Source organism: Oncorhynchus mykiss, chromosome 8 (genome assembly GCF_057628025.1).
Source record: "Oncorhynchus mykiss isolate SJ-2025 chromosome 8, ASM5762802v1, whole genome shotgun sequence".
NCBI lineage: Eukaryota > Metazoa > Chordata > Actinopteri > Salmoniformes > Salmonidae > Oncorhynchus > Oncorhynchus mykiss.
Window position 1 is genome coordinate 58,978,398 of NC_143029.1, and position 27,061 is coordinate 59,005,458.

The window sequence follows — 27,061 nt, forward strand, 5'->3', positions numbered from 1 at the left end:
ATGTCAACTGCAGATTAATAATTATGATAATTCGAGATGGACATCATACACATTTACGATTCATATTTACATATTTGCTCTTCTACCGAGGGAGCATATTATTCTACTTGGTCCCTTGGGCAGCGCAAGGCCAACCCGAGGCCCTATGGTTTTCAGAGTAGTTTCAGACCTTTTACCACAGTAAAAAGCTAAACATGTGCAACCAATTGCGATAGAAATATATCAAGGTGAAGAAATACGCCTTTCACACAATCACACTTTTGTGAAGGTCTCTTCCTTGATGCATTGCACACTACCTTACATACGAATCATCAGGCAAGTAACCCGGATGTCCCTTGCGCGGCCATTCATTTGCTTATCATAACAATCTGCCCCACAAGACTTGTGTATTTGAAGGCGCACGCACTCCCTTTCTGTATGCCCAATGTCCTTTCAAAACCACTGTTTACGCTTGTAAATACGTTTTTTTGCACAGCATTTAATAGTTTGTCTTTAAAAATACATGTAGTTTGTGCTTGTGGGTATAATTTGCATGTGAGAAGGCCATCTTGATTTCACATCTACTGTGAAGGTCACTACTCTAATTGCATTCACTAAAATCAAACTTTCATTTTCGAAATGGTTCATAAAATTAAATGCAGGCATACTACCTCTACCATTTCAGACAGTTCACTAATCTGTTCAACACAAGCTTTTCACATTTCATTCCTTTACTGCTTTGAAAAGTAGGTCATGAGATGTGTTCACCTTTAACATAAACTGTCACTGTGCATGACCACCAACAAAAGCCCATTTCAAGTTACATCCAAATGTTGGGCGATATAATGGGGATGAATAAAACAATTATCTCATGAACTGTCTACAATCCATTTCCACCTGAAACTAATCTGCTGTACTGTAAGCCTATTTGAGAAACGGCAGGGTAGCCTAGTGGTTAAAGCATTGGACTAGTAACCGGAAGGTTGCAAGGTCAAATCCCCGAGCTGACAAGGTACAGATCTGTTGTTCTGCCCCTGAACAGGCAGTTAACCCACTGTTCCTAAGTCGTCATTGAAAATAAGAATTTGTTCTTAACTGACTTGCCTAGTTAAATAAAAGGTTTAAAAAACAGCGCAGTGTTACTTTCAGATTGGTGGTGAAATAATTTATATTTTCAGTAATAACCACACAGGCCAAGAGGTGAAAATATTTGAATTGCACCCGATTGGTTGCCTATACCTGAGAAGCATGCAATGTAGAGCAGAGAAGTGTGTTGTAAAACCAGTTGAATTGGTACTGGCTGCATGTGGCCCCCCTTTAGTTCATGTTGATATTAGGGAGAGGGCGCGGTGATCATTTGGGAACGAAGCCTGCAATTCCAAAACTCCACACAGCTCTGAGGATTGCATTCTTTGTGTTTCACTTTATATATATTGAGAAATCAAAGCTACAATACAGTATGGATCCATATATAATTGTTTCATTCATATACCAACACAGACACAGAAAATAACTATAGGGGATCAGAGGCAAAATATCAATTCTAAAAAGGAAATTACAAAATGTACATTTTAAACATAGCAATTTTTTTTCCCCCACATGACAATCAAATGATATTTAAGCTTAGAATGTTTTATTATAGTTTATTGTGATAGCATTTTTTCATTTTTAAGAAGAACCAACACAGCAAATAAATGTAGAGGGGGTCACAGATACTCCAGGTTTGGCTTTTCCCGCGCCCCTCTGACGACAGACGAGATGTTCACCATAATATCTACTAATAGAACGCACAGTCAAAGAAAGCAAGGCTGTACACAGCCACTCACACACACCTACAGGAAAACGCTGCTCTGCACCGACGCTCCACAGCGGACTGCATGAAAAACAAATTCCCGAAGAGAAAAAATATATATATGCAGGCTTGTATGTATAGACATACGCAGGTTGTTTGTGTGTAAGGACACATGTATGCATTTAAGCATGCATGTACTGTCTAAATCTGTGTATGTATACATTTAGAGTATGCAATGTGTTTTAATGGAAGAATGTGTCTATGAGCAAAATGAAGTTACTGGAATGATTCCGCCGCAACCTGGTTGTTTCTCATTTTCTTCTGCTTTCCCAATCTCTCCGTTAAGGCAAACAGCTGAGATCTCTTATCCGAGCAGAGGTGATCAAATTCTGGTATTTGTGGTTATTGAACACAGGTAAACACAAAATGTTGGCATTAAAATAGATGCAGAATATTGAGCCAAAGTTTCTATACACAGTCATAGCAGATCTAGGGCACAGAGATAGAGGGGAGGGGCAAGGCAGGTGGCAGGACAAAAAGTAAATTAAGTAAAATATGATCTTAAAATGGTGTCAAAGCAGGGTTTTTTTTTTTGTTTTGCAATACTGTTGCAGTTTCAAGCTCTATTCGTACAGTATAGATGTTCCCAGCAAATTCAAAGAATTCTAGCTTGGTCAACATACACTAAAGCAAGAAAGGATAACTGTAACTATATATACACACAGAATGTGACTGATAAATAGAGATTTAAAAAGAGTCCTGCTTTTTTTTCCTTTTCTTCTTTTAACTTCACTTTAGACATGGCCGCTACTTCCGACACAGCTGTTTCTTTTATTTCAAACTTAGAGTTCACCCCACTTCCCCAAAGCTTTCTTTCTCCCACATGAAACCGATTAAAATACTATCGATGACCAACATTGTAGTGTTAAATACAATTAAGCTTTTAAGTCAAAAGGGCACAAAAAAATCCTTACTTGGGAGTGAAAAAAAAGAGAGACATTATCCACAACTGTCTGACAGATGTACAGATAGATATGATGAGTCCCAATCCTAAAGCACCCTGCCTGTTTTAACACAACAGTAACAACCTATCAATCTACAACCAAGACAGGCTCCAATGCTCTTATACAGGGGCATGTTTTGCACCAGGACCAGGGTACTTTAATGTGTTTTGCTTGGTATTTTTGACTGACAGACACCTAGTACACGATTAGACTCTCCATTGGCAAGGCTGTGGGGAGGGGTTAAGAAAATGTTAGTGAGCCCGACCAGTCCAGTAGAAACACAAGGGGCGGGGCAAGGTGGGGTGGTATGGGACAGAGGGGCGAGGGGTGTTCAGCAGCATCCCCCTCCGGCCTGTTGACCCCCCTGGCTACCGGAGAGAGTGGAGTTGGTGGTAGCGTGCTGGGGCCCAATCTTAATACCGTTAGCCTGCCGAGACAAAACCACAACACAATGCAACCGGTTAGTGGATTCAGGCAGTCAGGAAAATGGATCGTGATGGTCAGGTGTGATTTTATGATTCAAGTTTGAGTGTTTGTATGGGGTGGATGAATTGGACATCATAACAAGCAATATCAATGGTGACAAATTCTCTTTGGCTCACAGTCACAGTCCTTTGTGTGGGAGAGGTGTACACACACACGGGCACACTCAGCAGCAGCCAGCGGCACTTTCATCCATCGCACTGCTTTCATCTCCCCAGCCCTTCAGTGGCTGAAGAGAGCGCAGAGCGGCAGAAAGGCAGCACTCCACTGTGAGCCTAGGCTGCTGTGGTTTTCAGCAGTAGTAGTAGTAGTAGTAGCTCTTAAGGAAACTCTGCATTGCTCTAAATCAGATTTATAGTGTTAAGGGAGGAGGAGGTGGTGGGGGTTTCTCACTACGTTTGCCAGTGAGCGTCAGGGATTCTAGCCAGGGCTTCCCCCTTCGTCAGTCAGCTGATGCGGTTTGGACCGTGTGCCTGGCCTCGTTTTTTCTCTCTTCCCCTCTTTCTTTTTTTACTCTTTCCTACTACTCTAATAAAAAGCATACCCAATGGCTGCTCAGGGGCTCGCCTCCTTCAGGCTGGCTGTAACCTTGTGGGATGTGAGGAATTTATGCGCTGGCCAGTAGCCAGGGCTAGCGGAGTGAGGCAAGGAGGGAGAGAGGGAGGGAGAAACGGAAGAACACACGGTGGAAGTTTTGCTTGGCAGACTGGAACCTGCTCTGCTTCATCTCTCTCTGAAGGAGGGAGAGAAGGAGTGTGGACTGCTGCAAATAAGCCTCTGCCTCGAAAATTTGAAGTGCCGAGAAGGACGCATCGTCTCGCAGAACTATGTGGCTACGTAATAGGTTTAGCTAGCTAACACAATGGCTTTCTGGCCTTCAAAATGACCTTTGTTAGATAGGACAATATCCAACGGCTGTTCTGTAAAGGTGTTCTCCTTATTTACGGCCTCTTCACTCGGTTTACGACGTGGACTTAGGGCACTGCAAAAGGAGCAAGGGTGTTTGACCACTTGCCCATACTTCAGTTGATGACTTATAATGGAAAAGATAAGCTATGTCAAGAAGATGGTATTTGTCAAAGTAGCAGTGTACAAAATGGACACTAAACGCATTTCTCTATCATGTCAAATTACCTCATTGTTGATGTCGAAGACACCCTCCTGAATCTTCTCGTATATCTCCTTCGCTGTGTTGATGAATGCCTGAAAAGGAGACATAGCCAAATTAGTACAGGATCAGAGCTTACATCCACACAACAAACTAGACGTGACACTTAGATTAAAGAAACCAAGCCTCGCCCCAATCAAACCATATAAACTCTGCAAAAAAAAAACACTTTTTCAGGACACAGTCTTTGAAAGATTAATAAAAATCCAAATAACTTCACAGATCTTCATTGTAAAGGGTTTAAACACCGTTTCCCATGCTTGTTCAATGACTCAAACAATTAATGAACATGCACCTGTGGAACGGTCATTAAGACACTAACAGCTTACAGACCGTAGGCAATTAAGGTCAGAGTTATGGAAACTTAGGATACTAAACTGGCCTTTCTACTGACTCTGAAAAACACCAAAAGAAAGATGCCCAGGGTCCCTTGCTCATCTGCGTGAACGTGCCTTAGGCATGCTGCAAGGAGGCATAAGGACTACATGTGTGGCCAGGGCAATAAATTGCAATGTCCGTACTGTGAGACGCCAAAAGACAGCGCTACAGGGAAACAGGACGGACAGCTTGTAGGCCTGTTTCAAGGCAAATCCTCACCAGACATCACCGGCAACAACGTCGCCTACGGGCAGAAACCCACCGTTGGTGGACCAGACAGGACTGGCAAAAAGTGCTCTTCACTGACGAGGTGCAGTTTTGTCTCACCAGGGGTGATGGTCGAATTCACATTTATCGTCGAAGGAATGAGAGTTACACCGAGGCCTGTACTCTGGAGCGGGATCGAGTTGGAGGTGGAGGGTCCGTCATGGTCTGGGGCGGTGTGTCACAGCATCATCGGACTGAGCTTGTTGTCATTGCAGGCAATCTCAACACTGTGCGTTACAGGGAAGACATCCTCCTCCCTCATGTGGTACCCTTCCTGCAGGTTCACCCTGACAGGACCCTCCAGCATGACAATGCCACCAGCCATACTGCTCGTTCTGTGCGTGATTTCCTGCAAGACAAGAATGTCAGTGTTCTGCCATGGCCAGAGAAGAGCCTGGATCTCAACCCCATTGAGCACGTCTGAGACCTGTTGGATCGGAGGGTGAGGGCTAGGGCCATTCCCCCCAGAAATGTCTGGGAACTTGCAGGTGCCTTGGTGGAAGAGCGGGGTGACATCTCTGGCAAATCTGGTAAAGTCCATGAGGAGATTCACTGCAGCACTTAATGCAGCTGGTGGCCACACCAGATTGACTGTTACCTTTGTTCAGGGACACATTACTCCATTTCTGTTAGTCACAGGTCTGTGGAAATTGTTCAGTTTATGTCTCAGTTGTTGAATCTTATGTTCATATAAAACGCAGTTGACAGTGAGAGGACTTTTCTTTTTTTGCTGAGATATATGGGCCTTGTTGACTGAATAAGCTCTAAAGCGTGGGATATACAGGAGTTTAGGATGAGAGGCATTAGCACGAGGCTCTGGCTTGTTGCCACAGAAAATCAATCTCCAGCACTCCACTGTAAGAACAACGCGAGCAGACGTATAAACAGAGAAATCATCAACTGTAATGACGGATTGGGCCTGTACGATCAGTTTCTTTCAGTTCATTCAAAGACCTTTGCATTGGGAGTTCTAGCCTGAATTTACACCCTAGTTTAGGCCGTATAATCATAACCTTACGTACACCTCAAAAACGAGCCTAGGGCAGGGCCCCCCTCTACAGTACATTCTGACTGAAATTCATATTTTTAGCACGGAGTGAGTGAGGCCTGCTGCGGAATCTGAAAACAAATGTCCACCTTGGCTCAGGAGGCCCGGCCTGGTCCTGTCTCTACCTTCCCTGCCTCTTCATGCATTAACATATTAAACAGCAACAGATGTTTCCCTCCGCCTGAGGCAGAGCGCCCCCACCTGGCCATAGAGACCCAGGGCATAACCCAGGGACCCAGCATTAGCCTCAGCACAGGCAGAGAGCACATCGCTCTTCACATAGTGCTTACCGTAGGGTCAATGGAATATAAAAGAACGTCCACCCACCCACCATGCCTTCTAAAAGATGAGGCATGATTGGCTTTCAGCTGTCGCGGCGGACAGGGGAGCGGAGGAGGGGGGAGGGGAGGTTATGAATATGGATGAGCTATAAGTGGGCGATGTACACGTCACGTCGCGGAGAGGGAGATGGAGGAGGAGAGGTATCGGGAGGATTCAGGGGACACTAATGAGACAAATTAATCATACCAGGGGTTTCTGCAGCAGGGAAGGGGGAAAGGCGGCAGAGGGGGAGGGGGGGGGGGGGTTCTATAAACCAGTCTTTCCATTCCTTAACTCCTCAGAAAGAGAGTCTGGCTACCCAGCACACTGGAGAACAGACGTGCATGTGTGCGTTGGTGTGTGTGTATTTGTCTGAGCAAGAAAGGGGGGGTATATTAATGGGCAAACGTGTGAGTGTGAGAAAATGTTGACAACACACACACACAATAAATAGCACAGTGTGAGCAGGAGGTACCTCTTCTACGTTGGATGCAGTCTTGGCGGAGGTCTCCATGAAGATGAGGCCGTGCTCTCTGGCGAAGGCCTCTCCCTCCTCCTTCTTCACCTCTCTCCTGGACTCCAGGTCACTATGGGGACAACAAAAACACTTGATATATACAGTACCATAGACCTGCGTTACGCTAGTACGGTCTTGTGTTTTGCACCAAATGATCTGCTAATTCATTCTGTCACTTTTGCCAGTTAAGAGATATGTCATCTAACTAGAGGAGACAAGAGCACACGCAGGGAGCAGGGGCTGTGAAACTGGGTGGGCGCATTTCAATTGTCAAAAACGACTACTTCTCCCTTTTTCCTTTCCTTCATCAGCAATTGTATCATAAAATTGACCCGGTGAAAGTAAATTACAGTCAAGCATCCACCATTTTGATTTGACATTGTCAATAGATCTGAAAGTGTAGGTTAAGAAGAGGAAATTAGTAAAGGGTGACATTTCAGACTTTTGAGGCGCACCCAGTTTAGCCATGACAGGGTTGTTCGGTAACCATGAGTGACAGGGAGATGAATCTGACCTCTTGTTCCCAATGAGCATGATGACCATGTTGGAGTTGGAATGTTGGCGAGCATCCTCTAACCAGGTTGTTAAGTGGTTGAAGGTGTCCCTTCTGTAATAAAAGGAACATTGGAGCAACACTGAGCATAAGAACACAATACATGGTCCTTTCCTAGTAAACTAATACATACAAATGTAATTCATTAGGTGAATGTAGGTCCCTTTTGGAACAACAAAAGTGGATCTACATGAGCAAAATAAAAGGACATTGGCGGGAGAAAATGCATTCAATTAAACCCCCAATGTATTATACAAACATCAATCTCAGTCGCTCTAACTACGGTTAAACTGAATTAGCTGGATAAGATATTACTTTTCCTTTCCTCCTAAACAAATAAATTTAAAATACATAAATCTCCTTATTTATTTTTTTATCGGTCAAGAGCAACAGTCATGACCTGAATCCTAAGGGAGGACCTTGGGTGAGGAAAGTTGACTTAGTTACCACAGTGGTCCTAGTGTTTATATAGAATGATAAGGCCTGGGGAGAAAATGGCCGCAAGACTGACCTTGTGATGTCGTACACTAGCAGGGCGCCGGCTGCCCCTCTGTAGTAGGACCGAGTGATTGAGCGGAAGGATTCTTGGCCGGCCTGAGAAAAACATATATATATATTTTTTTTTAAACATGCACACAAACAGATATAGTACACACACAGAGACGCTCAGTTAAAGTAAAGACAGAGCTCAGCACTGAAGCATAGTAACCTATAGTTAAAAGGGTACAAAGAAGAGCCAGCAGTAGCACCAAACAGTGGAAGCAGTAGTAGCAGGGTTAGGCTCTTTTACGTTTGCGTCGTCTAGCGACGATTGTTTGATAGCCATTGTCGATGGTGATAACATCGTGATGTCACAAACGATGGTTTAGCATATTTGAATTTGACTGCATCTCCGGAGTCCGCCAGCGCACAACAGCGCAGCGAACACACAGCAGGGCAAAACAGCAGTAGTAAGTATAAATATGAATATAGTATCAACTCTTAAAAAGGAGTCTTACTCCAAGTGCTCAAGGCTGTGTTAGGACAGACAAAATGCTACGGTGTCTGGTACCCTGTATTACTAGGGTCAGGGGCTCTTCTGAGCCAAGGTTCTGAAAAACTCCTAGCTCTAGCAATGTTTTACTCCTCCAGCCCAGGCTTCCTAGTCCCTACCCCACTCCTCCACTCCAGGCTTCCTAGTCCCTACCCCACTCCAGGCTTCCTAGTCCCTACCCCACTCCAGGCTTCCTAGTCCCTACCCCACTCCAGGCTTCCTAGTCCCTACCCCACTCCAGGCTTCCTAGTCCCTACCCCACTCCAGGCTTCCTAGTCCCTACCCCACTCCAGGCTTCCTAGTCCCTACCCCACTCCAGGCTTCCTAGTCCCTACCCCACTCCAGGCTTCCTAGTCCCTACCCCACTCCAGGCTTCCTAGTCCCTACCCCACTCCTCCAGTCCAGGCTTCCCAGTGTCTTTCCCTAATCCATACACATGCCTAACACAATAGAAATTCTCAACTGGAGCGCCATTATTTCAAAACCAAGCTTCCTGGTTTTCCCTCTGCAGCTAGGCAGAGCACAGGCAAGCCCCTGTCACAGTGTACAAAAGGCTCCTGTCTTTCTCTACGTCCCATCCCTGACTGACTGACTCCTCACAAACAAGGGGCCCACTGTGTTCCACACAGCCCATAACATAACATGCTACAACTTTGGCCAATCACAACTCCCCGTTCTCTCACCACAGTCAGTGGTTGGTTTGTACAGCAGGCAGGCAGACAAGACCTGTCTGTAGATACCATTGTCAGTGTTTGATAAGGTGGCTTCCCTCTTCCCTGGATAGCTGCTGAAGACTGAATCTGGATCTTCTCTACCTCTTCTGTTCTGTTTTCTTCTGGCCTGGCAGCAGGTGAGTGCGAGCCAGGCAGCCAATGCCCAAGCACATTTGAATTCAATAAGGCCCAGTCAGTCCCTCCGTTCGTCCGTGGCAACAGTCCCCCGAGGCAGCTGCTAACATTGGAGCTAATGGAGGCCATTGTGAATAAATGATGAATGACACTTTTATGCCTGCCATCTGCCAGAGCTCAAAGGTTACAGGAAGGCCAGAAATGCAGATTTTGTCTATTACATCACCCCCAGGGCAGGCATTGCCTCCCGGCTCCTCCTCCTGTGCACACACACACAGGGACACCCACACACTGATAAGGCTACACGGCCAGTACACACACCCTGTGTTTGATTGCGACTCTGTCTTGGCAGGGTGGACATGTGGTGGTCTGGGATGTAGGCTAAACCACAAAGAATTCTAATGGAAGGGATAGTCATAGTGGTGTGTTGAAAATACCCATAAGCCTTTTATGTTCGAACCCGGGTCTCCAGATATTACATTTACGTCATTTAGCAGACGCTCTTATCCTGTGCGACTTACAAGAGCAATTAGGGTTACATGCCTTGCTCAAGGGCACATCGGCAGATTTTTCACCTGGTCGGCTCGGGGATTCGAACCAGCGACCTTTTGGTTAGTGACTGGTCCAAAGCTCTTGAATTTCTGCTGAATTACAGCCTTACCCTTTTCATCAACCAAAAAGTTACCATGTGGCCTAGAAAGTACACAGCAGCAGCAGGCACTACATCGGTGGCCCAGAAGGCCTCTCTAGGGCCTAGGCCTCTACTACCACCACCCCCACCATCCATCAGCATTACTGCTGTGGGATTCTATTCTTATTAGTAGGGCTGTGTCTCCCCCTACAGGCCAACATACATACTACACCAGATCATCTCCTGCAGCATTCATATTTTCTCAGCACTGCACAGGGACTCACCAGAAGGGCACAATGAGAAACCTTAATTATCACTTCACACGTCAACCTTCACATCTAAAACACCATTCAAAAACTCTAAATAGTAAATGTCACAAGGACATAGCTGAGAGAGTCTATTTGAAAAGAGGGTGAAACGTGTCAACAGCCAACTGACATAAACACTGTTGTGTAGGCGCAATCATCCTTTCCTTTGCAACATGTCCATGCTGACACATGCATATCAGAGGGGACGGGGGGGGGGGGAAGAGCTAGTCCTGCTGTACAAGAGTCCATTAGGGATATACCCCATATTGGATCTAATATTTAAGACTATTTTAATGCTGTATGCGTTGAAGAGTTCAGAGAAAAAAAACAGACTTGTCTTGTTAGACTTGGTGGGTTATATTGGGTGAATTACACACTGAGTGGGTGCCACTCATCATACGACATGGATGTGATCGTCACTAGGTGGAAAACCTTCACTTTGATAAGATACATTAGCACAAAAACAGTATTCATACATTAATGATTACAGTTTACTCCATAAGTTCAATTCAGATAAAGTTCAAATTCCATTTAATTGAAACAGGACAGTATAATACGGGCTACATTTAGGGAGTCAAATAAATAATAATAAAACACTGACCAATTTGTAAAATACTAATAATCCATTCAACATTTTTTTTCAACAGGGTGACATAAAAAAGTTAAAATAAAAGGAAAATTGCGTTGCGTCATCTAGGCTGGACACGGTGCGAGAATTAAGGCTAACTGACAGGCTCACCGCTGAACTCGTCATCGTTCTTGACATAAAACAATAGAGTTAAGGCTGATATCGATTGAGACATTACATATTTTACTATACGCTTTTCATTAATGTCAAATTCCTGTTATTTTGTCAAAAATGTCACACAAAAACAAGAGTATGTCTGAAATGTCAACGGAACACTGAGCGTAGTTTTTTTATTTTCAAAGCCTTTTACAATTAATTCCACTCATGTCATGTTATTTTTGCGACCCGCGGAAACAACTTTGCAGACGACCACCACATGCAAAAAATCCTCAAAAGTTGCTGCGAGAAAGCGGCACCGCTCTGTCAACAGACCTTGTACTTATTATCGGACGCATTAGGTTACAAAATCCGACTTTTTGGATATAATGTTAGTGAATCATATTTGTCTTGGTAAATGTGTTTATAACATACGTGAAATGACCAAAGCGTTTGTTAAGCCACTCTGGGCAGACATCAATACATTCTTCTTAATCGTTCCTGACAACTGGATGCTATCACAAACAGTCCCAAGGCGTCACATAACGTTAATTTCAGTTGCACGTTTTGAAATATAGTGCTACACTGTGCCCTAATGAATACCACTAATGAGTCAACTGTATTCAGGTAAAATCACATCTGTTAATGTGGTACGGGGCAGGTATCTTACCGTGTCCCAGATCTGCAGCTTGATCTGTTTACCGTCTATAGTGATCATCCGCGCCCCAAACTCCACACCTGGGAAAGACAACCACCAGGTTACACAGTCAGTCTACAACTCTGTTGGTCCTGGAGTTTTTCCACAGCCAAGTGATCGGAGCAGAAAAAAAATTAATGAACGGGCCCCTAGTTCTAGGCTAGTATTTTATGGTCAGAAAAAAAGTCCTGGTCTTAACCATAAGCTAGATATCAGCTTCCACCACAAATACACCCTGGCTAAAAGCCTATGGTATATCGAGGTTACAGCAGAGATTGTCTGATCTACTACACTAGCAGACACTGGTCAAACTAGTACACATTAAATCATATTAAAATGCTAATACATCTCGCTCTCTCCTAATGCCAACACATCTCCCTCATCTTTACAGGTTAGACCAGAGTCGAGGGATGAAAATCCTTAAGAAATGAATGAATACGCTGAGGGGATCTGAGCGGAATGCTGAGATGATTTAATTGAGGTCCCTCCAGTGCATCTAGGCAGTGCAGAAGCAGGATACATTTTAAAATCGCAGTCGGTCATTAAACGTTATAATGAATAATGACGTGTGATATAAAGGAGTCTTACCGATAGTGAGGTCATGCACCGGCTGAAACCGCTTGTCTGTGAACTGTAATAATAGGCATGATTTCCCAACACCTGCAAAACAAACATGCACGGTTAAACAGAGGCACACATACATGAACAAATAGGGGCTCTGTCTGCATAGGGGGAATTCTACAGTAAGGAAATTACGCAGACTCATGTTTTTCACCTAAAAATGTCCAAGTTTAACAAAAACCATACAACTCTAAGCACAATTATTTGTTTTTTGCACTTAACCCCTATTTCTCCTTAATATCCAACTGGTAGTTACCATCTTGTCCCATCGCTGCAACTCCCCTACCGACTCGGGAGAGGTGAAGGTCGAGAGCCTTGCGTCCTCAGAAACACGACCCAGCCATGCCCCACTGCTTCCTGACACACTGCTTGCTCAATCCGGGAGCCAGCCGCACCAATGTGTCGGAGGAAACACCATACAACTGGAGACCGGATGCGCATGCATGTACCCGGCCCGCTACAAGGACTCGCTAGAGCGCGATGGGACAAGGACATCCTGGCCAGTGAAAGGCCAGTGAAAGAGGTGTCGGCTTTGGGGATGACCAGTGAAATATACCTGCTGGAGCACGTGCTACTGTTGGGTGTTGCTATGGTGACCGGTGAGATGAGATAAGGCGGAGTTTTACCTAGCAAAGACTTAGATGACCTGAAGCCAGTGGGTTTGGTGACAAATATGTAGCGAGGACCAGCCAACGAGAGCATACAGGTCGCAGTGGTGGGTAGTATATGGGGCTTTGGTGACAAAACGGATGGCACTGTGATTGACTGCATCCAATTTGCTGAGTAGAGAGTTGGGAGGCTAATTTGTAAATGACATCGTGGAAGTCAAGGATTGGTAGGATAGTTAGTTTTACGAGGGTATGTTTGGCAGCATGAGCGAAGGAGGCTTTGTTGCGAAATAGAAAGCTGATTCTAGATTTAATGTTGGATTGGAGATGCTTAGTGTGAGTCTGGAAGGAGAGTTTATAGTCTAGCCAGACACCTAGGTATTTATAGTTATCCACATATTCTAAGTCAGAACTGTCCAGAGTAGTGACGCTAGTCGGGCGAGCAGCGATTGGTTGAAGAGCACGCATTTCTTTTTACTAGCATTTAAGAGCAGTAGGAGGCCACAGGAGTGTTGTATGGCGTTCATGCTCTTTTGGAGGTTTGTTAGCACAGTGTCCAAAGAAGGGCCAGATGTATACGGAATGGTGCCGTCTGCATAGGCAGGGTAGGATGGATATAGGTCTAACAGTTTGGTCTAGAGTGTCAACCCCTTTGAAGAGGGGGATGACCGCGGCCGCTTTCCAATCAATTGCAATACATATCGTATCGGCACCTAAGTATCGTGATTTCGTATTGTGAAGTCCCTGAATCTCTTTAATTTGACGTTAGACATCAGAGTAAATGCCCTACAGCCCTCTGACTACACCCACACAACAGTAGAGAAGCTCAGTCAGCCTGGCTGGAGCCTCGCTCTAGTTAGCATATCAAGAGGCTTCTGGCACGTGGCTGGTCAAACAAGTAGAATTCTGTCATGCGTTTCTGGAGTTGATAGATTCAGGGTCAGATATTATTTCATGCCCTCAATGGTTCAGTTTGGGAGTGGGATAGTGTTATCTGATCTTAGATCTGGGGTTAAGAAGAGCGATCTATTCCAAGATTTCTTCAGAAGGATCTATATCAGAGGCCATGTCAACATGATGAGGACGCTCTTGATATGGATAAAATGGCCGGCCCTAATGTCAACCCACAAAATGTCAAATGCCACGACTCATGAGGTTGTTTGGTGTGACGAAACCAAGATATTCCTAAGTAGCAATGACCATAATGAATTCAAAAATGTGGCTAAATCAACTTTTCACAAATTAGACTCAAGGCCTAAATATAACGTGCTCTCACGTGCTCCTGTGAGAGAAAATAATCAAACGTGACCGTGAAACACACCGCCACACAGTGGAGGGGGGACCTGTGAAAACCTGTGTGCTGCACCACATGGTTACAACGCAGACAGGTAGGGCCGGGACGATACCAGTATCGTGATACTCGTTAGTATTGTGGATTTAACTTCTTTAGGAAAACATACCTAATGTTGGAAACAAACGTCATTATGTTGTCATCCAGATTCACATTCATTTATTTTCCAAGCTATAGCACACAATATTTTACATACAGCAGGTTCGAGACCAAAGAGTTGTCTGGTACGTATTTTCATTTTTTGCAGTGGAAAACATATTACGATGATACTGGACACCAGAGAAGGCTTTCATTAGTGTTTCTATGGGTTACCACTGCCATTGCTAAGCAGGGGAGCCAGGGTGATGGAAGACACCATGAGAATGATGTACAGAAACAACAAAGCAAAGTCACCACAACATTACCATGCACTTGCTAGCCAATCAGCCTCTAGCTCTGAATAGATGTGTTTCAACGTGGTTCTTTAGTGGTCAGGTCATCATTAAAAACAAACAGTGGTACTGCAAGTTCAATTAGACCGGCCTGCCAAATCAAAGATTAGCCTAAGCAAGCTGTAGGCTAATTACTATGTTGGAAATAATGAGATGAGCGTATCATACTTTGAGGTGTGATTCTATCTAGTGTTCTGTGGTGCATATGGTTCTTTGAAAACAGCTGTTGCTTTTTCATGATAGGCCTATATTTTATTTAACCTTTAACTAGTCATTGTAAACAAATTATTATTTACAATGACGGCCTACCCTGGCCAAACCCTAACGACGCTGGACCAATTGTGCACCGCCCTATGGGACTCCCAATCACGGCTGGTTGTGATACAGCCTGGAATCGAACCAGGGTGTATAGTGACCCCTCTAGCACTGAGATGCAGTGCCTTATACCGCTGCGCCACTTGGGAGCCCCCTATATGCTAAGAAGCATTTAATTGTACTGTGTACCATGTGTATTCTGTGCATATGACAAATAAAATGTCACTCATTGAAATACAGCAATTGATTTGGCACTGATGTGAAAATAAACTGTTTCCATTTCATCCAGGTGAAAATACTAGGTTATGCAGGCTGAGAAAAACAGTCATCTTTTTGGACAGAAGGGGATTCTCCACCGTCACCTCATCAAGCCTAGTAAACAACAGGATATATCTAACAGCTCCAACAGCTGGGATGGCCATCCCTAAACTGCAGTCATGTAGAATGGGAATGAGCAATATGATAGCTTGGGATGGCCCACAGTGAAGCTAGCAGATGACAGGTCTGTGGTGTTGCAACTGGACTGTTTACTGCTAGGCTAGGTATCAGAGGCAGAGAGGACAGCAGGAGCGATATCTGCTCCCAGCATGCTGTCTTTCAGAGAGGGAAAACTCCCATTTATAGATGCTTAGTGATTGAGCGGTGTAATTTGGAGTTTGACTGAGAAAAAAGTTGTCTAAGGTCTAGGCGTAAAATGACTTTTGCACAGAAAGGGACATGGGCCTAGGCTATTTCAAGTGGACAGAACATAAAGCTGGGACCCCCAAAAAATTGGCACCATCCATACCCATCACTTATCGCAGACATTTTAGACATTTTCATACTAGAGAAATGTGAAGTTTGAAATGAAATAAGTTCGCTAATATGGATGATTGTTAATGGGACAATTGACAGCTACAACCACCAAACCAATAGTAATAGTTTAAAGGATGTGGTGCACATTGTTATAAAAGTATCGTTCTATTTATGGTTATCGTATTAATCCAGGCAATTTACACATGTCCAAAAGTATGTGGACACCTGCTCGTCAAACATCTCATTCCAAAATCATGGGCATTAATATGGAGTTGGTCCCCCCTTTGCTGGTATAACAACCTCCACTCTTCTTCAAAGGCTTTCCACTAGATGTTGAAACATTGCTGCGCGCGACTTGCTTCCATTCAGCCACAAGCATTAGTGAGGTCAGGCACTGATGTTGGGTGATTAGGCCTGGCTTGCAGTCGACTGCAGTCGACGTTCCAATTCATCTCAATAGGGTTTATAGTCAGGGGTCTGTGCAGGCAAGTTCTTCCACACCGACTGTATGGACCTCGCTTTGTTCACAGGGGCATTGTTGGAAGCACAGAATAATCTAGAATGTCATTGTGGCGTTATGATTTCCCTTTACTGGAACTAAGCGGCCAAGCCGAACCATGAAAAACAGCCCCAGACCATTATTCCTCCTCCACCAAACTTTACAGCTGCACTATGCAATCGGGCAGGTAGCATTCTCTTGGCATCCAGCAAACCCAGATTCATCCGTTGTACTGCCAGATGGTGAAGCATGATTCATCACTCCAGAGAACACATTTCCACTGCTCCAAAGAGCAATGGCGCCGAGCTTTACACCACTCCAGCTGATGGCATTACGCATGTCAATCTTAAGCTTGAGTGTGACTGCTCGGCCATGGAAATCCATTTCACGAAGCTCCCGACGAACAGTTACTGCCCTGCCGTTGCTTCCAGGGGTAGTTTGGAATCCTGTAGTGAGTGTTGCAACCCGAGGACATACAATTTCTACGTGCTTTAGTACTCGGCGGGCCAATTCTGTGAGCTTGTGAGGCCTACCACTTTGCGGCTAAACTGTTGTTGCTCCTAGATATTTCCACTTCACAATAACACTTACAGTTGACCGGGCAGCTCTAGCAGGGTAGACATTTGACAACAGGATTTATTGGAAAGGTGGCATCCTATGACATTACCACGTTGAAAGTCACTGTGCTCTTCAGTAAGGCCATTCTACTGCCAATGTTTGTCTACGGAAATTGCATGGCTGTGTGCTATATTTTATACACCTGTCAGCATAAGGTGTGGCTGAAATAGAAGAATCCACGAATTTGAAGGTGTGTCCACATACTTTTGTATATATAGCATATCGCAATATGGATTTTTGTCCATATCGCCCAGCTCTTACAGAACATTCTTATATAGTCTTCCCCAATAGTAAACACACGTGCCTAAATTATAACTATACCACCCAACTAATCTCACGTTACATGACAGGCATTACTGATTCTGATCAACATCTTCATTACACAAATGGGGAATGTGAATTCTTAGTCCATGACAGCAATAGTATTTCGAAGTTGGGCTTGGAGTTTTTTTTCTGTGAACTAAAAACTCATGGCCCTAGTTTCTGGTCAGGAAATTCTAGTAATGAGTAATTACACTAATAAACGTAAGGAGTTGGCCTAACTCTCCTAGATGTAGTCGAGTCTGGAAAATAAACGGAAAGATTTGTACTACCCCTAAATGCTAACTGCTGAGTTGTGTGTTGGTAATGGCATCTCATGTTTTGAAACAACTATCATATGATATGCTGTCAGCAAATACTTAGTCAAATTCTGCCCTTTCATCTTAGAGAAATGCAGGGGCTCAAGCTGGTAAATCTGTTATTGGCTTCCCTGGGTGCAGGATACACTTTCCTGATACTTTTAAACCGAGTAAAACAGTAGGTTGTTACTTTTAAAGACCTCATACACCCTTGAATGTACAGGCCTTAGTGATCAATCAGTAAAGAGATGGAAGTCATAGCATCACTCCCTGTGGACTTGAGACACCAAAATGGTTACAGGTACACTTAACGTCAGGTGGACCAGCTACATGTGTTTATTTCTCAGCATCATCATAGACTGGCATTCTCTCTAGCCAGAGGTTACCTTTAACTATCTCAGTATATCTTCTGCCCTGGGCAAAATGCTGAGCTATTAGGCTATTTCAGCAAGGATCAGGGTTGAGCTGTTAAGCAACATATTTAAAATAACACTGATCTAACCAAATAAGACGAAGACGCACATAGCGAAAGTTAGTAGCACTGTTATTGATAAACGTTGCCTGCTAAGTCAACCTACGGGAAGATTATATATGCTTGCTTTGGCAGCTTCCACGATATTCCTTCGGTTACCGTTCTAGACCTCGTCTAGCAACAACAAATGACAACAAACTGTGTAACATTATTGACACAATACCCGTGTAGGAGTACATTATGTCAGTTAAACACGACCATGAAAGCCTAGACCGCTACTGTAAAACCCTAGCCATGGAGGCGGCCGTAGGAAACCGTACCAAAACTCTTGTAAAACGCCATTTCGAGGGAGAGAGGACTTGTGGCCTTGTTTTGTGGCTCAGAGATATACGTTACAAGCTCGCAAAAAAAACAACAGAAAGCCCAAACCATTGATGTGAATGAGTCCAAAGGGGCTGACATGGTCTGTGCAAGCACCCATGTCGTTTAAGTGCTGTCAAATTAGATAACGTTAACTATTGTTGATGTCGCTGTAAAGAGCTAACGTTAGATACAACTAGCTAACCAACGACATTAGCCTAGGCTAGTTAGCATTGCTAGCTTAGCACCCCACTCTCACAATGCACAGCGGAAAGACAATAGGCCGTCAGCTTGTTGGTGTTTTCAACAGTTGCTAAATTAGCACACTAGCTGACCACAAATTGTGAGATGTGGTGGAAAATAATGTTTTCTATTTCACGTTAAAGACAAGTTAATGACATACTATTAACGCTGTTAGCAAGCGAGAAATAGATATGTCATCCCACCCCTTGCGTCTCCGCTTTTACCACGTCACTGGACTCTCCACCACTGCGGAAATAAAAGATAGCGGTTAACGTTAGCTGTCGTTAGCAATCTTTGCTACCAGTGAATACTTACCCGTGTCTCCGATAATGATGTATTTGAAGAGGTACGCATATGCCATGGCCACTGGGTCCTGTGTCAACCTGCCTCGGCCGTTTACTGTGGCTTCGCTACTTGAAACTATGAAAATTGTCTATGTAACCGTCTCGGTAATCGTTATTGCTTTGCCTTGCTAGCCTTCTTTCTCTCTTCAAAGGGAAGGAACAATAAACACTTCCAAGCTTCTGCTGACGACGTCATATGTTCCGCCCTCGCCACGCACGCAAGAAAAAAAAAGAAAAAAAGATTATTTTGCCACCGGAAGTCCGTCATCTTGCCCTCACCACCCAGTTCTTCTTTTTCTTCTTCTTCTTTGGTATAATGGGGTTACCATAACCATTTGCCACTAACAGTTTTTTATTAAATATTATGTCACTTAGAAGACTCTTCTTTTTATCACATTTTAAAATGTGTATCTTCAAAGTGGTAGGCATGTTGTGTAAATCAAATGATACAAACCCCCCAAAAATCTATTTTAATTCCAGGTTGTAAGGCAATAAAATAGGAAAAATGCCAAGTGGGGTGAATACTTTCGCAAGCCACTGTATTACCTCAATTACCTAGATTAACGCACATTGACTCTGTACCGGTGCCCCCTGTATAAAGCCTTGTAACTTCATTTTATTGTTGCTCTTTAGTTATTTGCTATTGTAACGGATGTGAAACGGCTAGCTTAGTTAGCGTGGGCGCTAAATAGCGTTTCAATCAGTGACGTCACTTGCTCTGAGACCTTGAAGTAGTAGTTCCCCTTGCTCTGCAAGGGCCGCGGCTTTTGTGGAGCGATGGGTAACGATGCTTCGAGGGTGACTGTTGATGTGTGCAGAAGGTCCCTGGTTCGCGCCCGGGTATGGGCGAGGGACGGTCTAAATTTGTACTGTTACATTGGTGCCGTGACCCGGATTTTTTCAATGTAACAGTACAAATTTAGACCGTCCCTCGCCCATACCCGGGCGCGAACCAGGGACCTTCTGCACACATCAACAGTCACCCTCGAAGCATCGTTACCCATCGCTCCACAAAAGCCGCGGCCCTTGCAGAGCAAGGGGAACTACTACTTCAAGGTCTCAGAGCAAGTGACGTCACTGATTGAAACGCTATTTAGCGCCCACGCTAACTAAGCTAGCCGTTTCACATCCGTTACACTATTTTCTTTTTTTAATGTGTATTTATTATTTATTTCTTGTTTACTTCAGTTTATTTAGTAAATACTTTCTGAACACTTATTTTGATGATGATGAAGTCCAGGTGTGCGTAATGATGGGCAGCAGGTGTGCATAATGATGGGGAGCTGGTGTGCGTAATGAAGATTACCAGAGCCGGTGGTTAGTAGACTGGTGACTTCGAGCGCCGGAGCGGGAGTAGGCGTGACAATGGGAAATTGATGGAATATTCTCCTAATCCACAGAAAACTGGACAAATGAATGTTCTTGCAACGTTCTCATTTAACGTGACTTGAACATGGCAACCATGTTCTCTGTATTTTTGGTGGATGTTGATGGAATCTTCTTCTAACCCACAGAAAACTGGACAGAGTCAGAACGTCACCTGATGGTCCCAAAGAAACGTTCTCCCCCAAAAAACTATTGTTTCATCATTACACATCACCCCTTGTTACTCTGGTCGAGCCAATCAAGGCTCTAATTGGTGAACCACGGATCCATTCACAGTTCTTTATTTGTTGGCAAGGTTGTGGACACTCCTACACACACAAACAATGCTTTAACATACAATGTGCACAATACCTTGTGCATGTTCATTTTTACAGTAATTATTATTCAACATGTCCTCTTCTGGGACTTTAACTCACAACTTCTTGGTTCATGGCATTCCGATCTTCCTGCTATGCCACATAGTACATCAAGGACAGTTTAAATCACAGAGTAAAATATTTTTGGGGCTAAATTGACTACTGAGAGTTGTCTTATCCCTAAAGAGAGTGATACGCTACCTGGAGTTAGCGTTGATAACTGGAGTTCATTGGGACTGTAAAAAAGGCATTTCTGCTCCTCTCCTCTCTACACTTTCAAAATCCTAAAATTGCTGAGCCTTTCACATTAAACAACCATCATTCCTGTAGTTTTTTTTTGTCTTGCCAAACGTAGTGTTGCTCACACTGAACGATGTGGCATAGACAGGGGTCACACTGCAATATTCTTCACTTGGTCGTGAGGACTGTCAATACCACACTGTCTCGCAAAAAAAATAGGATGTGATTACATTTAATGTAGCTAAAACAAGCTGTGGCACAAAGCAGCCTCGTAAAAGTTTTCAGTCAGACATGCGCATTTGCCATACAGAGTTGAAATATCTAGCAAACGTTTTGAATTGAATAACATTGCTTGTGAATGTCAGAGCTGTAATGATTTCACGCTTTGGCTTAGGTAGGTAGAAACACAAAGTAGTAGTTGTCATCCCTCCTGTTCGAGTCTACACATTCTGGGTGATGCAAAATCACTTAATCATCTCACTGGCTTCTGTTTGGCTATTGCTGATCACAGTTCTCAAAACTTGTCGTTGCACATCTCACACCTCAAGAGCATTGCAGATTTTGTGCCGATAAAATCAAAAATGTGAAATTATCGGGACGCCAGGGACTGCTCAAAGAAGGGTAGGCAACGACATTGGGATTTTGGGTACGATCTCAAAAACTTGTCGGGGACTGCTAAATCGGGGCAAAAATCGTGTAGTGTACAACTGAGAATTAAAGGCGCAGTGCACAAATTTTGTGTAATAGATTTTTTAAATAATAATAAAGACCTGATATATCAGGGGGTGCTGCAACACCCTCAGCACCCCTACTTCCCATGTCTATACTAAGTGCCGTTATTGTATTGGTTTCACAAGTGCTTATGCAGAAGTTGTTATTTGCTCCTATTTTATAAACAGTCTGTTGTATGAGCACGCTAGAGTGTCTTTTTGCGCTGCCATAGATGCAGTAAAGAAGTCGAACTCAACCAAAACAATGGATTTGCCACGGAAACGCATGGGGAAAGGGCGGTGGGGGAAAGATCCAGTCTCCTCATTGCCTCCCAGCAAAATTTGTATAATTTAGTATAATGTATAGTATAGTATAATGCTTGTATGGATGTCAACCCCAATACGTTTACAGTGCATTCGGAAAGTATTCAGACCCCTTGACTTTTTCCACATTTTGTTACTTTACAGCCTTATTCTACAATGGATTAAAAAATCATTTCCCCTCATCAATCTACACACAATACCCCATAATGACAAAGGGAAAAAGGTTTTTTTCCTGTTTCCATTGATCATCCTTGAGATGTTTCTACAACTTGAATGGAGTCCACCGGTGGTAAATTCAATTGATTGGACATGATTTGGAAAGGCACACACCTGTCTATATAAGGTCCCACAGTTGACAGTATATTCAGAGCAAAAACCAAGACATGACGTCGAAGGAATTGTCCGTAGACCTCCGAGGCAGGATTGTGTCGAGGCACAGATCTGGAGAAGGGTACCAAAACATTTCTGCAGCATTGAAGGTCCCCAAGAACACAGTGGCCTCCAACATTCGTAAATGGAAGAAGTATGGAACCACCAAGACGCTTCCTAGAGCTGGCCGCCTGGCCAAACTGAGCAATAGGGGAAGAAGGGCCTTGGTCAGGGAGGTGACCAAGAACCCGATGTTCACTCTGACAGAGCTCCAAAGTTTTTCTGTGGAGAAGGGAAAACCTTCCAGAAGGACAACTATCTCTGGAGCACTTCACCTATCAGGCCTTTATCATAAAGTGGCCAGACAGAAGCCACTACTCAGTAAAAGGCACATGACAGGTTCAGCTTTCAAAAGGATAACGACCCTAAGCCAATACAACGCAGGAGTATTCTTCGCAGGATTGGCTTCGGGACAAGTAGCCCAGCCAGAGCCCGGACTTGAACCCGATCAAACATCTATTGATGCGCCGGTCTCCATCCAACTTGACAGAGCTTGAGAGGATCTGCAGAGAAGAATAGGAGAAACTCCCCAAATACAGGTATGTCAAGTTGTAGTGTCATACCCAAGAAGACTCGAGGCTGTAATTGCTGCCAAAGGTGCTTCAACAAAGTACTGACTAAAGGGTCTGAGTACTTATGTAAATATGATATTTAAGCTTAGTTTTAATACATTTGCAAAATAATTTATGAACCGGTGTTTGCTTTGTCATTATGTGGTATTGTGTGTTGATTGATGATAATTTTAAAAAACAATACATTTTAGGATAAGGCTGTAATGTAACAAAATGTGGAAAAAGTCAAGGGGCTTGAATACTTTCCCAAATGTACTGTATGTCATCATTACCAATCAACTGAATTACAGTAAAAAATCACTTTGGCTACCACTACTGATTTCTGTGTGCTAGCTATGCTTGCCAGCTTATAATAAAATAGTTTTTCATGTGTACTTTTAACAGACCTTAGATTTATTTCAAAGTGCATTCACCCTATCGTTTAGACCTATCCAGTTGTTTCAAATCTACAGAAGTGCCTAGGCAGAAGGGGTTAGGGGTTGCTTCTCGACAGAGCCTATATAGTATTATAACATTTTGTAACGTTTTGGTGTTCGGCTGTTTGACATTGCACCTTGCATCATAAATAACTTCTCATGATTATTTTTAAGTCAGTCAGTCACCCATAAGTCACCCATAAGTCAATCAGTCACCCAGTTACCCATAATACATCATGGATTTGATGCTCTGGAACACAGCCTTTTTCTTGAGGCAAGCCAAAGTTCGGTAGCCGAAGTCCACGTCACTTCATTGGTGATTGGTCAACAGTAGGGATTCTACAACGAAGTGTTTGTCATCCAACAATAGACGACTAATTTTCACTGAAATACTGCTCCAAACATCTTAGCGAGATGCAAAATTGTGCAACTAAGACCTCGGCAAAAACATTCAAATTAATAACAGATTCCTTCAGTTATCTTAGATTAATTCTCACTATTCTGAGGAAGTGTACTGGCTACGGCATCTCAAGAGGAACAAACAGTAATATTGTCAATTTTTTCTTGTTTTTCAATCTAAGGTATTTGTATATTTTAAGGGAGTATGCAAGCACAGACGTTCACTTTGCCTAGCCGAGTTCTGGTAGGAGCAAACCAAACCTATGTATGTGTACAGCTTTAATGGGCAGGGCGGACTGGCCATCTGGCAATTCAGGCAAATGCCAGATTGGCTGTACCATTTTATTTGTTGGGTGGGGTGGTTGAAAATTAAACATTTTTTGGGTTTTTAAACATAAAAAAAGAAAACAATGAAAAATATGACATAGCCTGCATCCCATGAGCCTGTTAATATAGTGGCCCAGTTTTCTGATTGGCTCAGCTAAGGTCATACAAACTCACATTCATCCTCTGTTATCAGTTAGACAGCCAAGATCATGGATTGTAAAAAAAAGTGCCTATAAACTTAGAAAGAGCACATTCTACGTTGTCACCTCACTCAACTTCCTATGATTCGGTCAAACAGTAAAGTGCATTATCCTCATAATTCCTGTAAATAAAGTGTCTTCCCTGCCGTTGCGCATGTGCCCTCGCTGAGGCCTGTTACTGTGATGAATGAATTTTATGAATGAATTTTAATAAAGCCCTATGAAATACTTTCCAAGATGATAACTCATGATTTGGGTCTGACCAAATCACAGGCTGCTGCCACCACGGGAAACTGTTAGCCTGCAGCCCTGTTAAAAGTAATTAACACTTAGGCTAAGTGTTGATTCAGGGGAACACAAATGACAGGAATTCATTTGCAATATAGCATAAGTGGTAATCTTGGTGTTTATAACGCAGCCAGACAGAACAAGAAGAAGCACAGAGTGACCGCAGAGAAGATAGACAGCACAAGAGGTCGGCAATCAAAATTACTAGAGCAGAAGCACCATTATAGTGGTGAGTTTTATCTCCAGTGGTGTTTTTACGTATTGTATTTGTTTTAAACAGCTGGTTAAAAGGAGGACCATGTTTTGCCAGTCACTAGTATAGAACTGGTTGAGAAACGCTGTACCGACAATGTTATGTGTCAGCATTATTGCATGTGTGTAAGTATGGTGTGTAGGGTCAGGGTGTGTGTTTGGGAATGGGGTGTGTGTGTGTGTATGACTGGGGGTGAGTTGGTGGCGGGTGCAGTGATGTGGGATGGTGTGGATTAAATGCTAGGGCCGAATTATTGTCCCAGTCCACCCCTGTTAATGGGACAGTGGTTAGGGCATTTGTAATCGGTGCTGGTGGCCTACGTTCGAGACCCACTATGGGATTGTGATGAGGAGGCTTTGCGCCGACATCGCACTGTGACTAGTTCCCTGTTTTGTTCAAGTTTATAGCCAAAGTATTTCCGTATAACAAACACCTGTGCTTACACTTCTGGGTAGCCTCCACTGCGAATAGTTTCTGTGCTCAAAACAACTGGGAACTCGGAAAAATACGAGCTCCGACTTGGATAATCGATTTGAACTGTCATCCAACTCGGAATTTCAACTCAAGAACTCTGACCTCTTTCTAGAGCTCCGACCTGAAGATCACTGACGTCATGATTTGACCTTGTATTTTTCAGAGTTCTCAGTTCTTTTGAACGCGGCAAGTAAATGCAGTGGTTATAGGAAAGGTGAAGTCAGCACATTCTGTGTAAACGTCATCACGTTTACACATCTTACTCTGATATTTAAGAAGTCTGTTGCAGACCTTGAGGAGGAAGGGGCTGTCCCAACAATGGTTGTTTTGAGCTAGAGTTGTACATACTGAGTGACCTTTGAAATAATGATATTTTTTTGGAGGATATTTTCACTGTAAATAGTTGTTATTGGAGATGGACTCCTTCGCTTGGTGCAAAAAAATGTAAATATAAAACTAATGTGATGGAAAATGTTATGTTGTAGCTTTTCTTCTTACCAATTTCTGTGTTCTGTGTTTGTGCTTTTCTGATAATCATTTTCTGTGTTTATGCAAGTGACTGATTGAACGAACCCTCACCATCAGTATCTGCAATTTGGCCAGACCCTTGTTTTGAGAATGAAAGATATCTCAGTTTCAAGGTCTCAGCTTAGAGAGAAGATGCCTCATGAGGTGTTGGTCTGGCACATGCGTGACCCAGTATTGGGTGAAGCAAACGTTAATGATTAATTAATTATGAATGAATAAGCTAAATAATGCAAATATAAGTTGTCTGTATATAAGGGATCTAACGGGACTGCCCCGGGGGGAGCTCATGACAGACGTTCACTATGGTGCATCAGGTTTGTTGGAACCGCTCCAGTTTACTATGAATAAATTATGATTCATTTCAGATTGACTTTGAGTGTCCCATGCATGGAATTTCCATGACACTAAGAACTCTGTTGTCCTGCGCTTACCTGACATCTCCCCAGGCCCTCAACATTCTACTTTTCTACATTTGGTGGCAGCAGTGGTCCCAGGCCAGCAGGGGGCCACCTAGAATGAGAAGAAGGTTAGCACCAGGAGCACGCTGACGGAGTCGGCTGAATCAGGAGAACAGCCGGAGCAGGAGTTCCGTGAGGATGAAGAAGAGTATGGGAATCCAGAGGGAGAAAAGGAGAATGATGGTGGCGCCAGGAACGGGGCAGGGCCAGGCATGGAGCCTAGGCCACCAGAAATTGCGGAGCTGGGTCAGTCTCTACGGGCGTTCATGTGGAACCAGCATGAGAGGAAGCACCAAGTGAAGGAGTCCATTTCCAAAAACAACTATTTACAGTTGTTTGTAACTTTTTTGTACATATTGTTTCTGCCACCATGTCTTATGAACGAAAATTGCTTTTTTGACAGCAGAACAGCGAATGCTCACCTCCGACTGGACAAAGATTTTTTTCTTTAATGATTTGGAGGTGAAAGATTTACACCTCCTCCCGGACCAGGCCCAAATCCCCATCATTCGCATGAAGAGGAGATGCCGATACAGAGGCCGCAGGTTTGGGTGCTTGGTGAGAATTTGTTGGTGAGTGGATAATCCGCCGTTACTATCCGTCCTACTAGTGAACGTGCGATCATTGGAGAATAAACTGAATGAGCTCCATTCGAGACTATCCTACCAATGGG

The 27,061-nt window shown here is 43.7% G+C and overlaps 1 protein-coding gene across 1 annotated transcript; it reads right to left on the bottom strand.

Moving 5' to 3' along the window:
• Nucleotides 1–1,602: 1,602 nt before the first annotated feature.
• LOC110530212 (ras-related protein Rab-2A) lies at nt 1,603–19,082 on the bottom strand. Its single transcript, XM_021613096.3, has 8 exons — nt 19,000–19,082; nt 12,340–12,411; nt 11,725–11,792; nt 8,022–8,104; nt 7,472–7,564; nt 6,916–7,027; nt 4,393–4,461; nt 1,603–3,202 (listed from the first exon to the last, which is right to left on the bottom strand). The coding sequence occupies exons 1-8, from the start codon at nt 19,043–19,045 to the stop codon at nt 3,107–3,109; spliced, it is 639 nt and encodes a 212-aa protein (XP_021468771.1). The 5' UTR covers nt 19,046–19,082; the 3' UTR covers nt 1,603–3,106.
• Between the last annotated feature and the right edge of the window lie 7,979 nt (nt 19,083–27,061).

Bases quoted from the DNA above. Each gene is read 5' to 3' on its own strand.
- LOC110530212 (XM_021613096.3), bottom strand. From the start codon at position 19,045: ATGGCATATGCGTACCTCTTCAAATACATCATTATCGGAGACACGG. The intron at 8,105-11,724 runs GTAAGATACCTG...TGTTTTTCTCAG, and splicing joins AGCTGCAGATCTGGGACACG to GCCGGCCAAGAATCCTTCCG. The intron at 4,462-6,915 runs GTACCTCCTGCT...TCTCCTTTTCAG, and splicing joins CTGCATCCAACGTAGAAGAG to GCATTCATCAACACAGCGAA.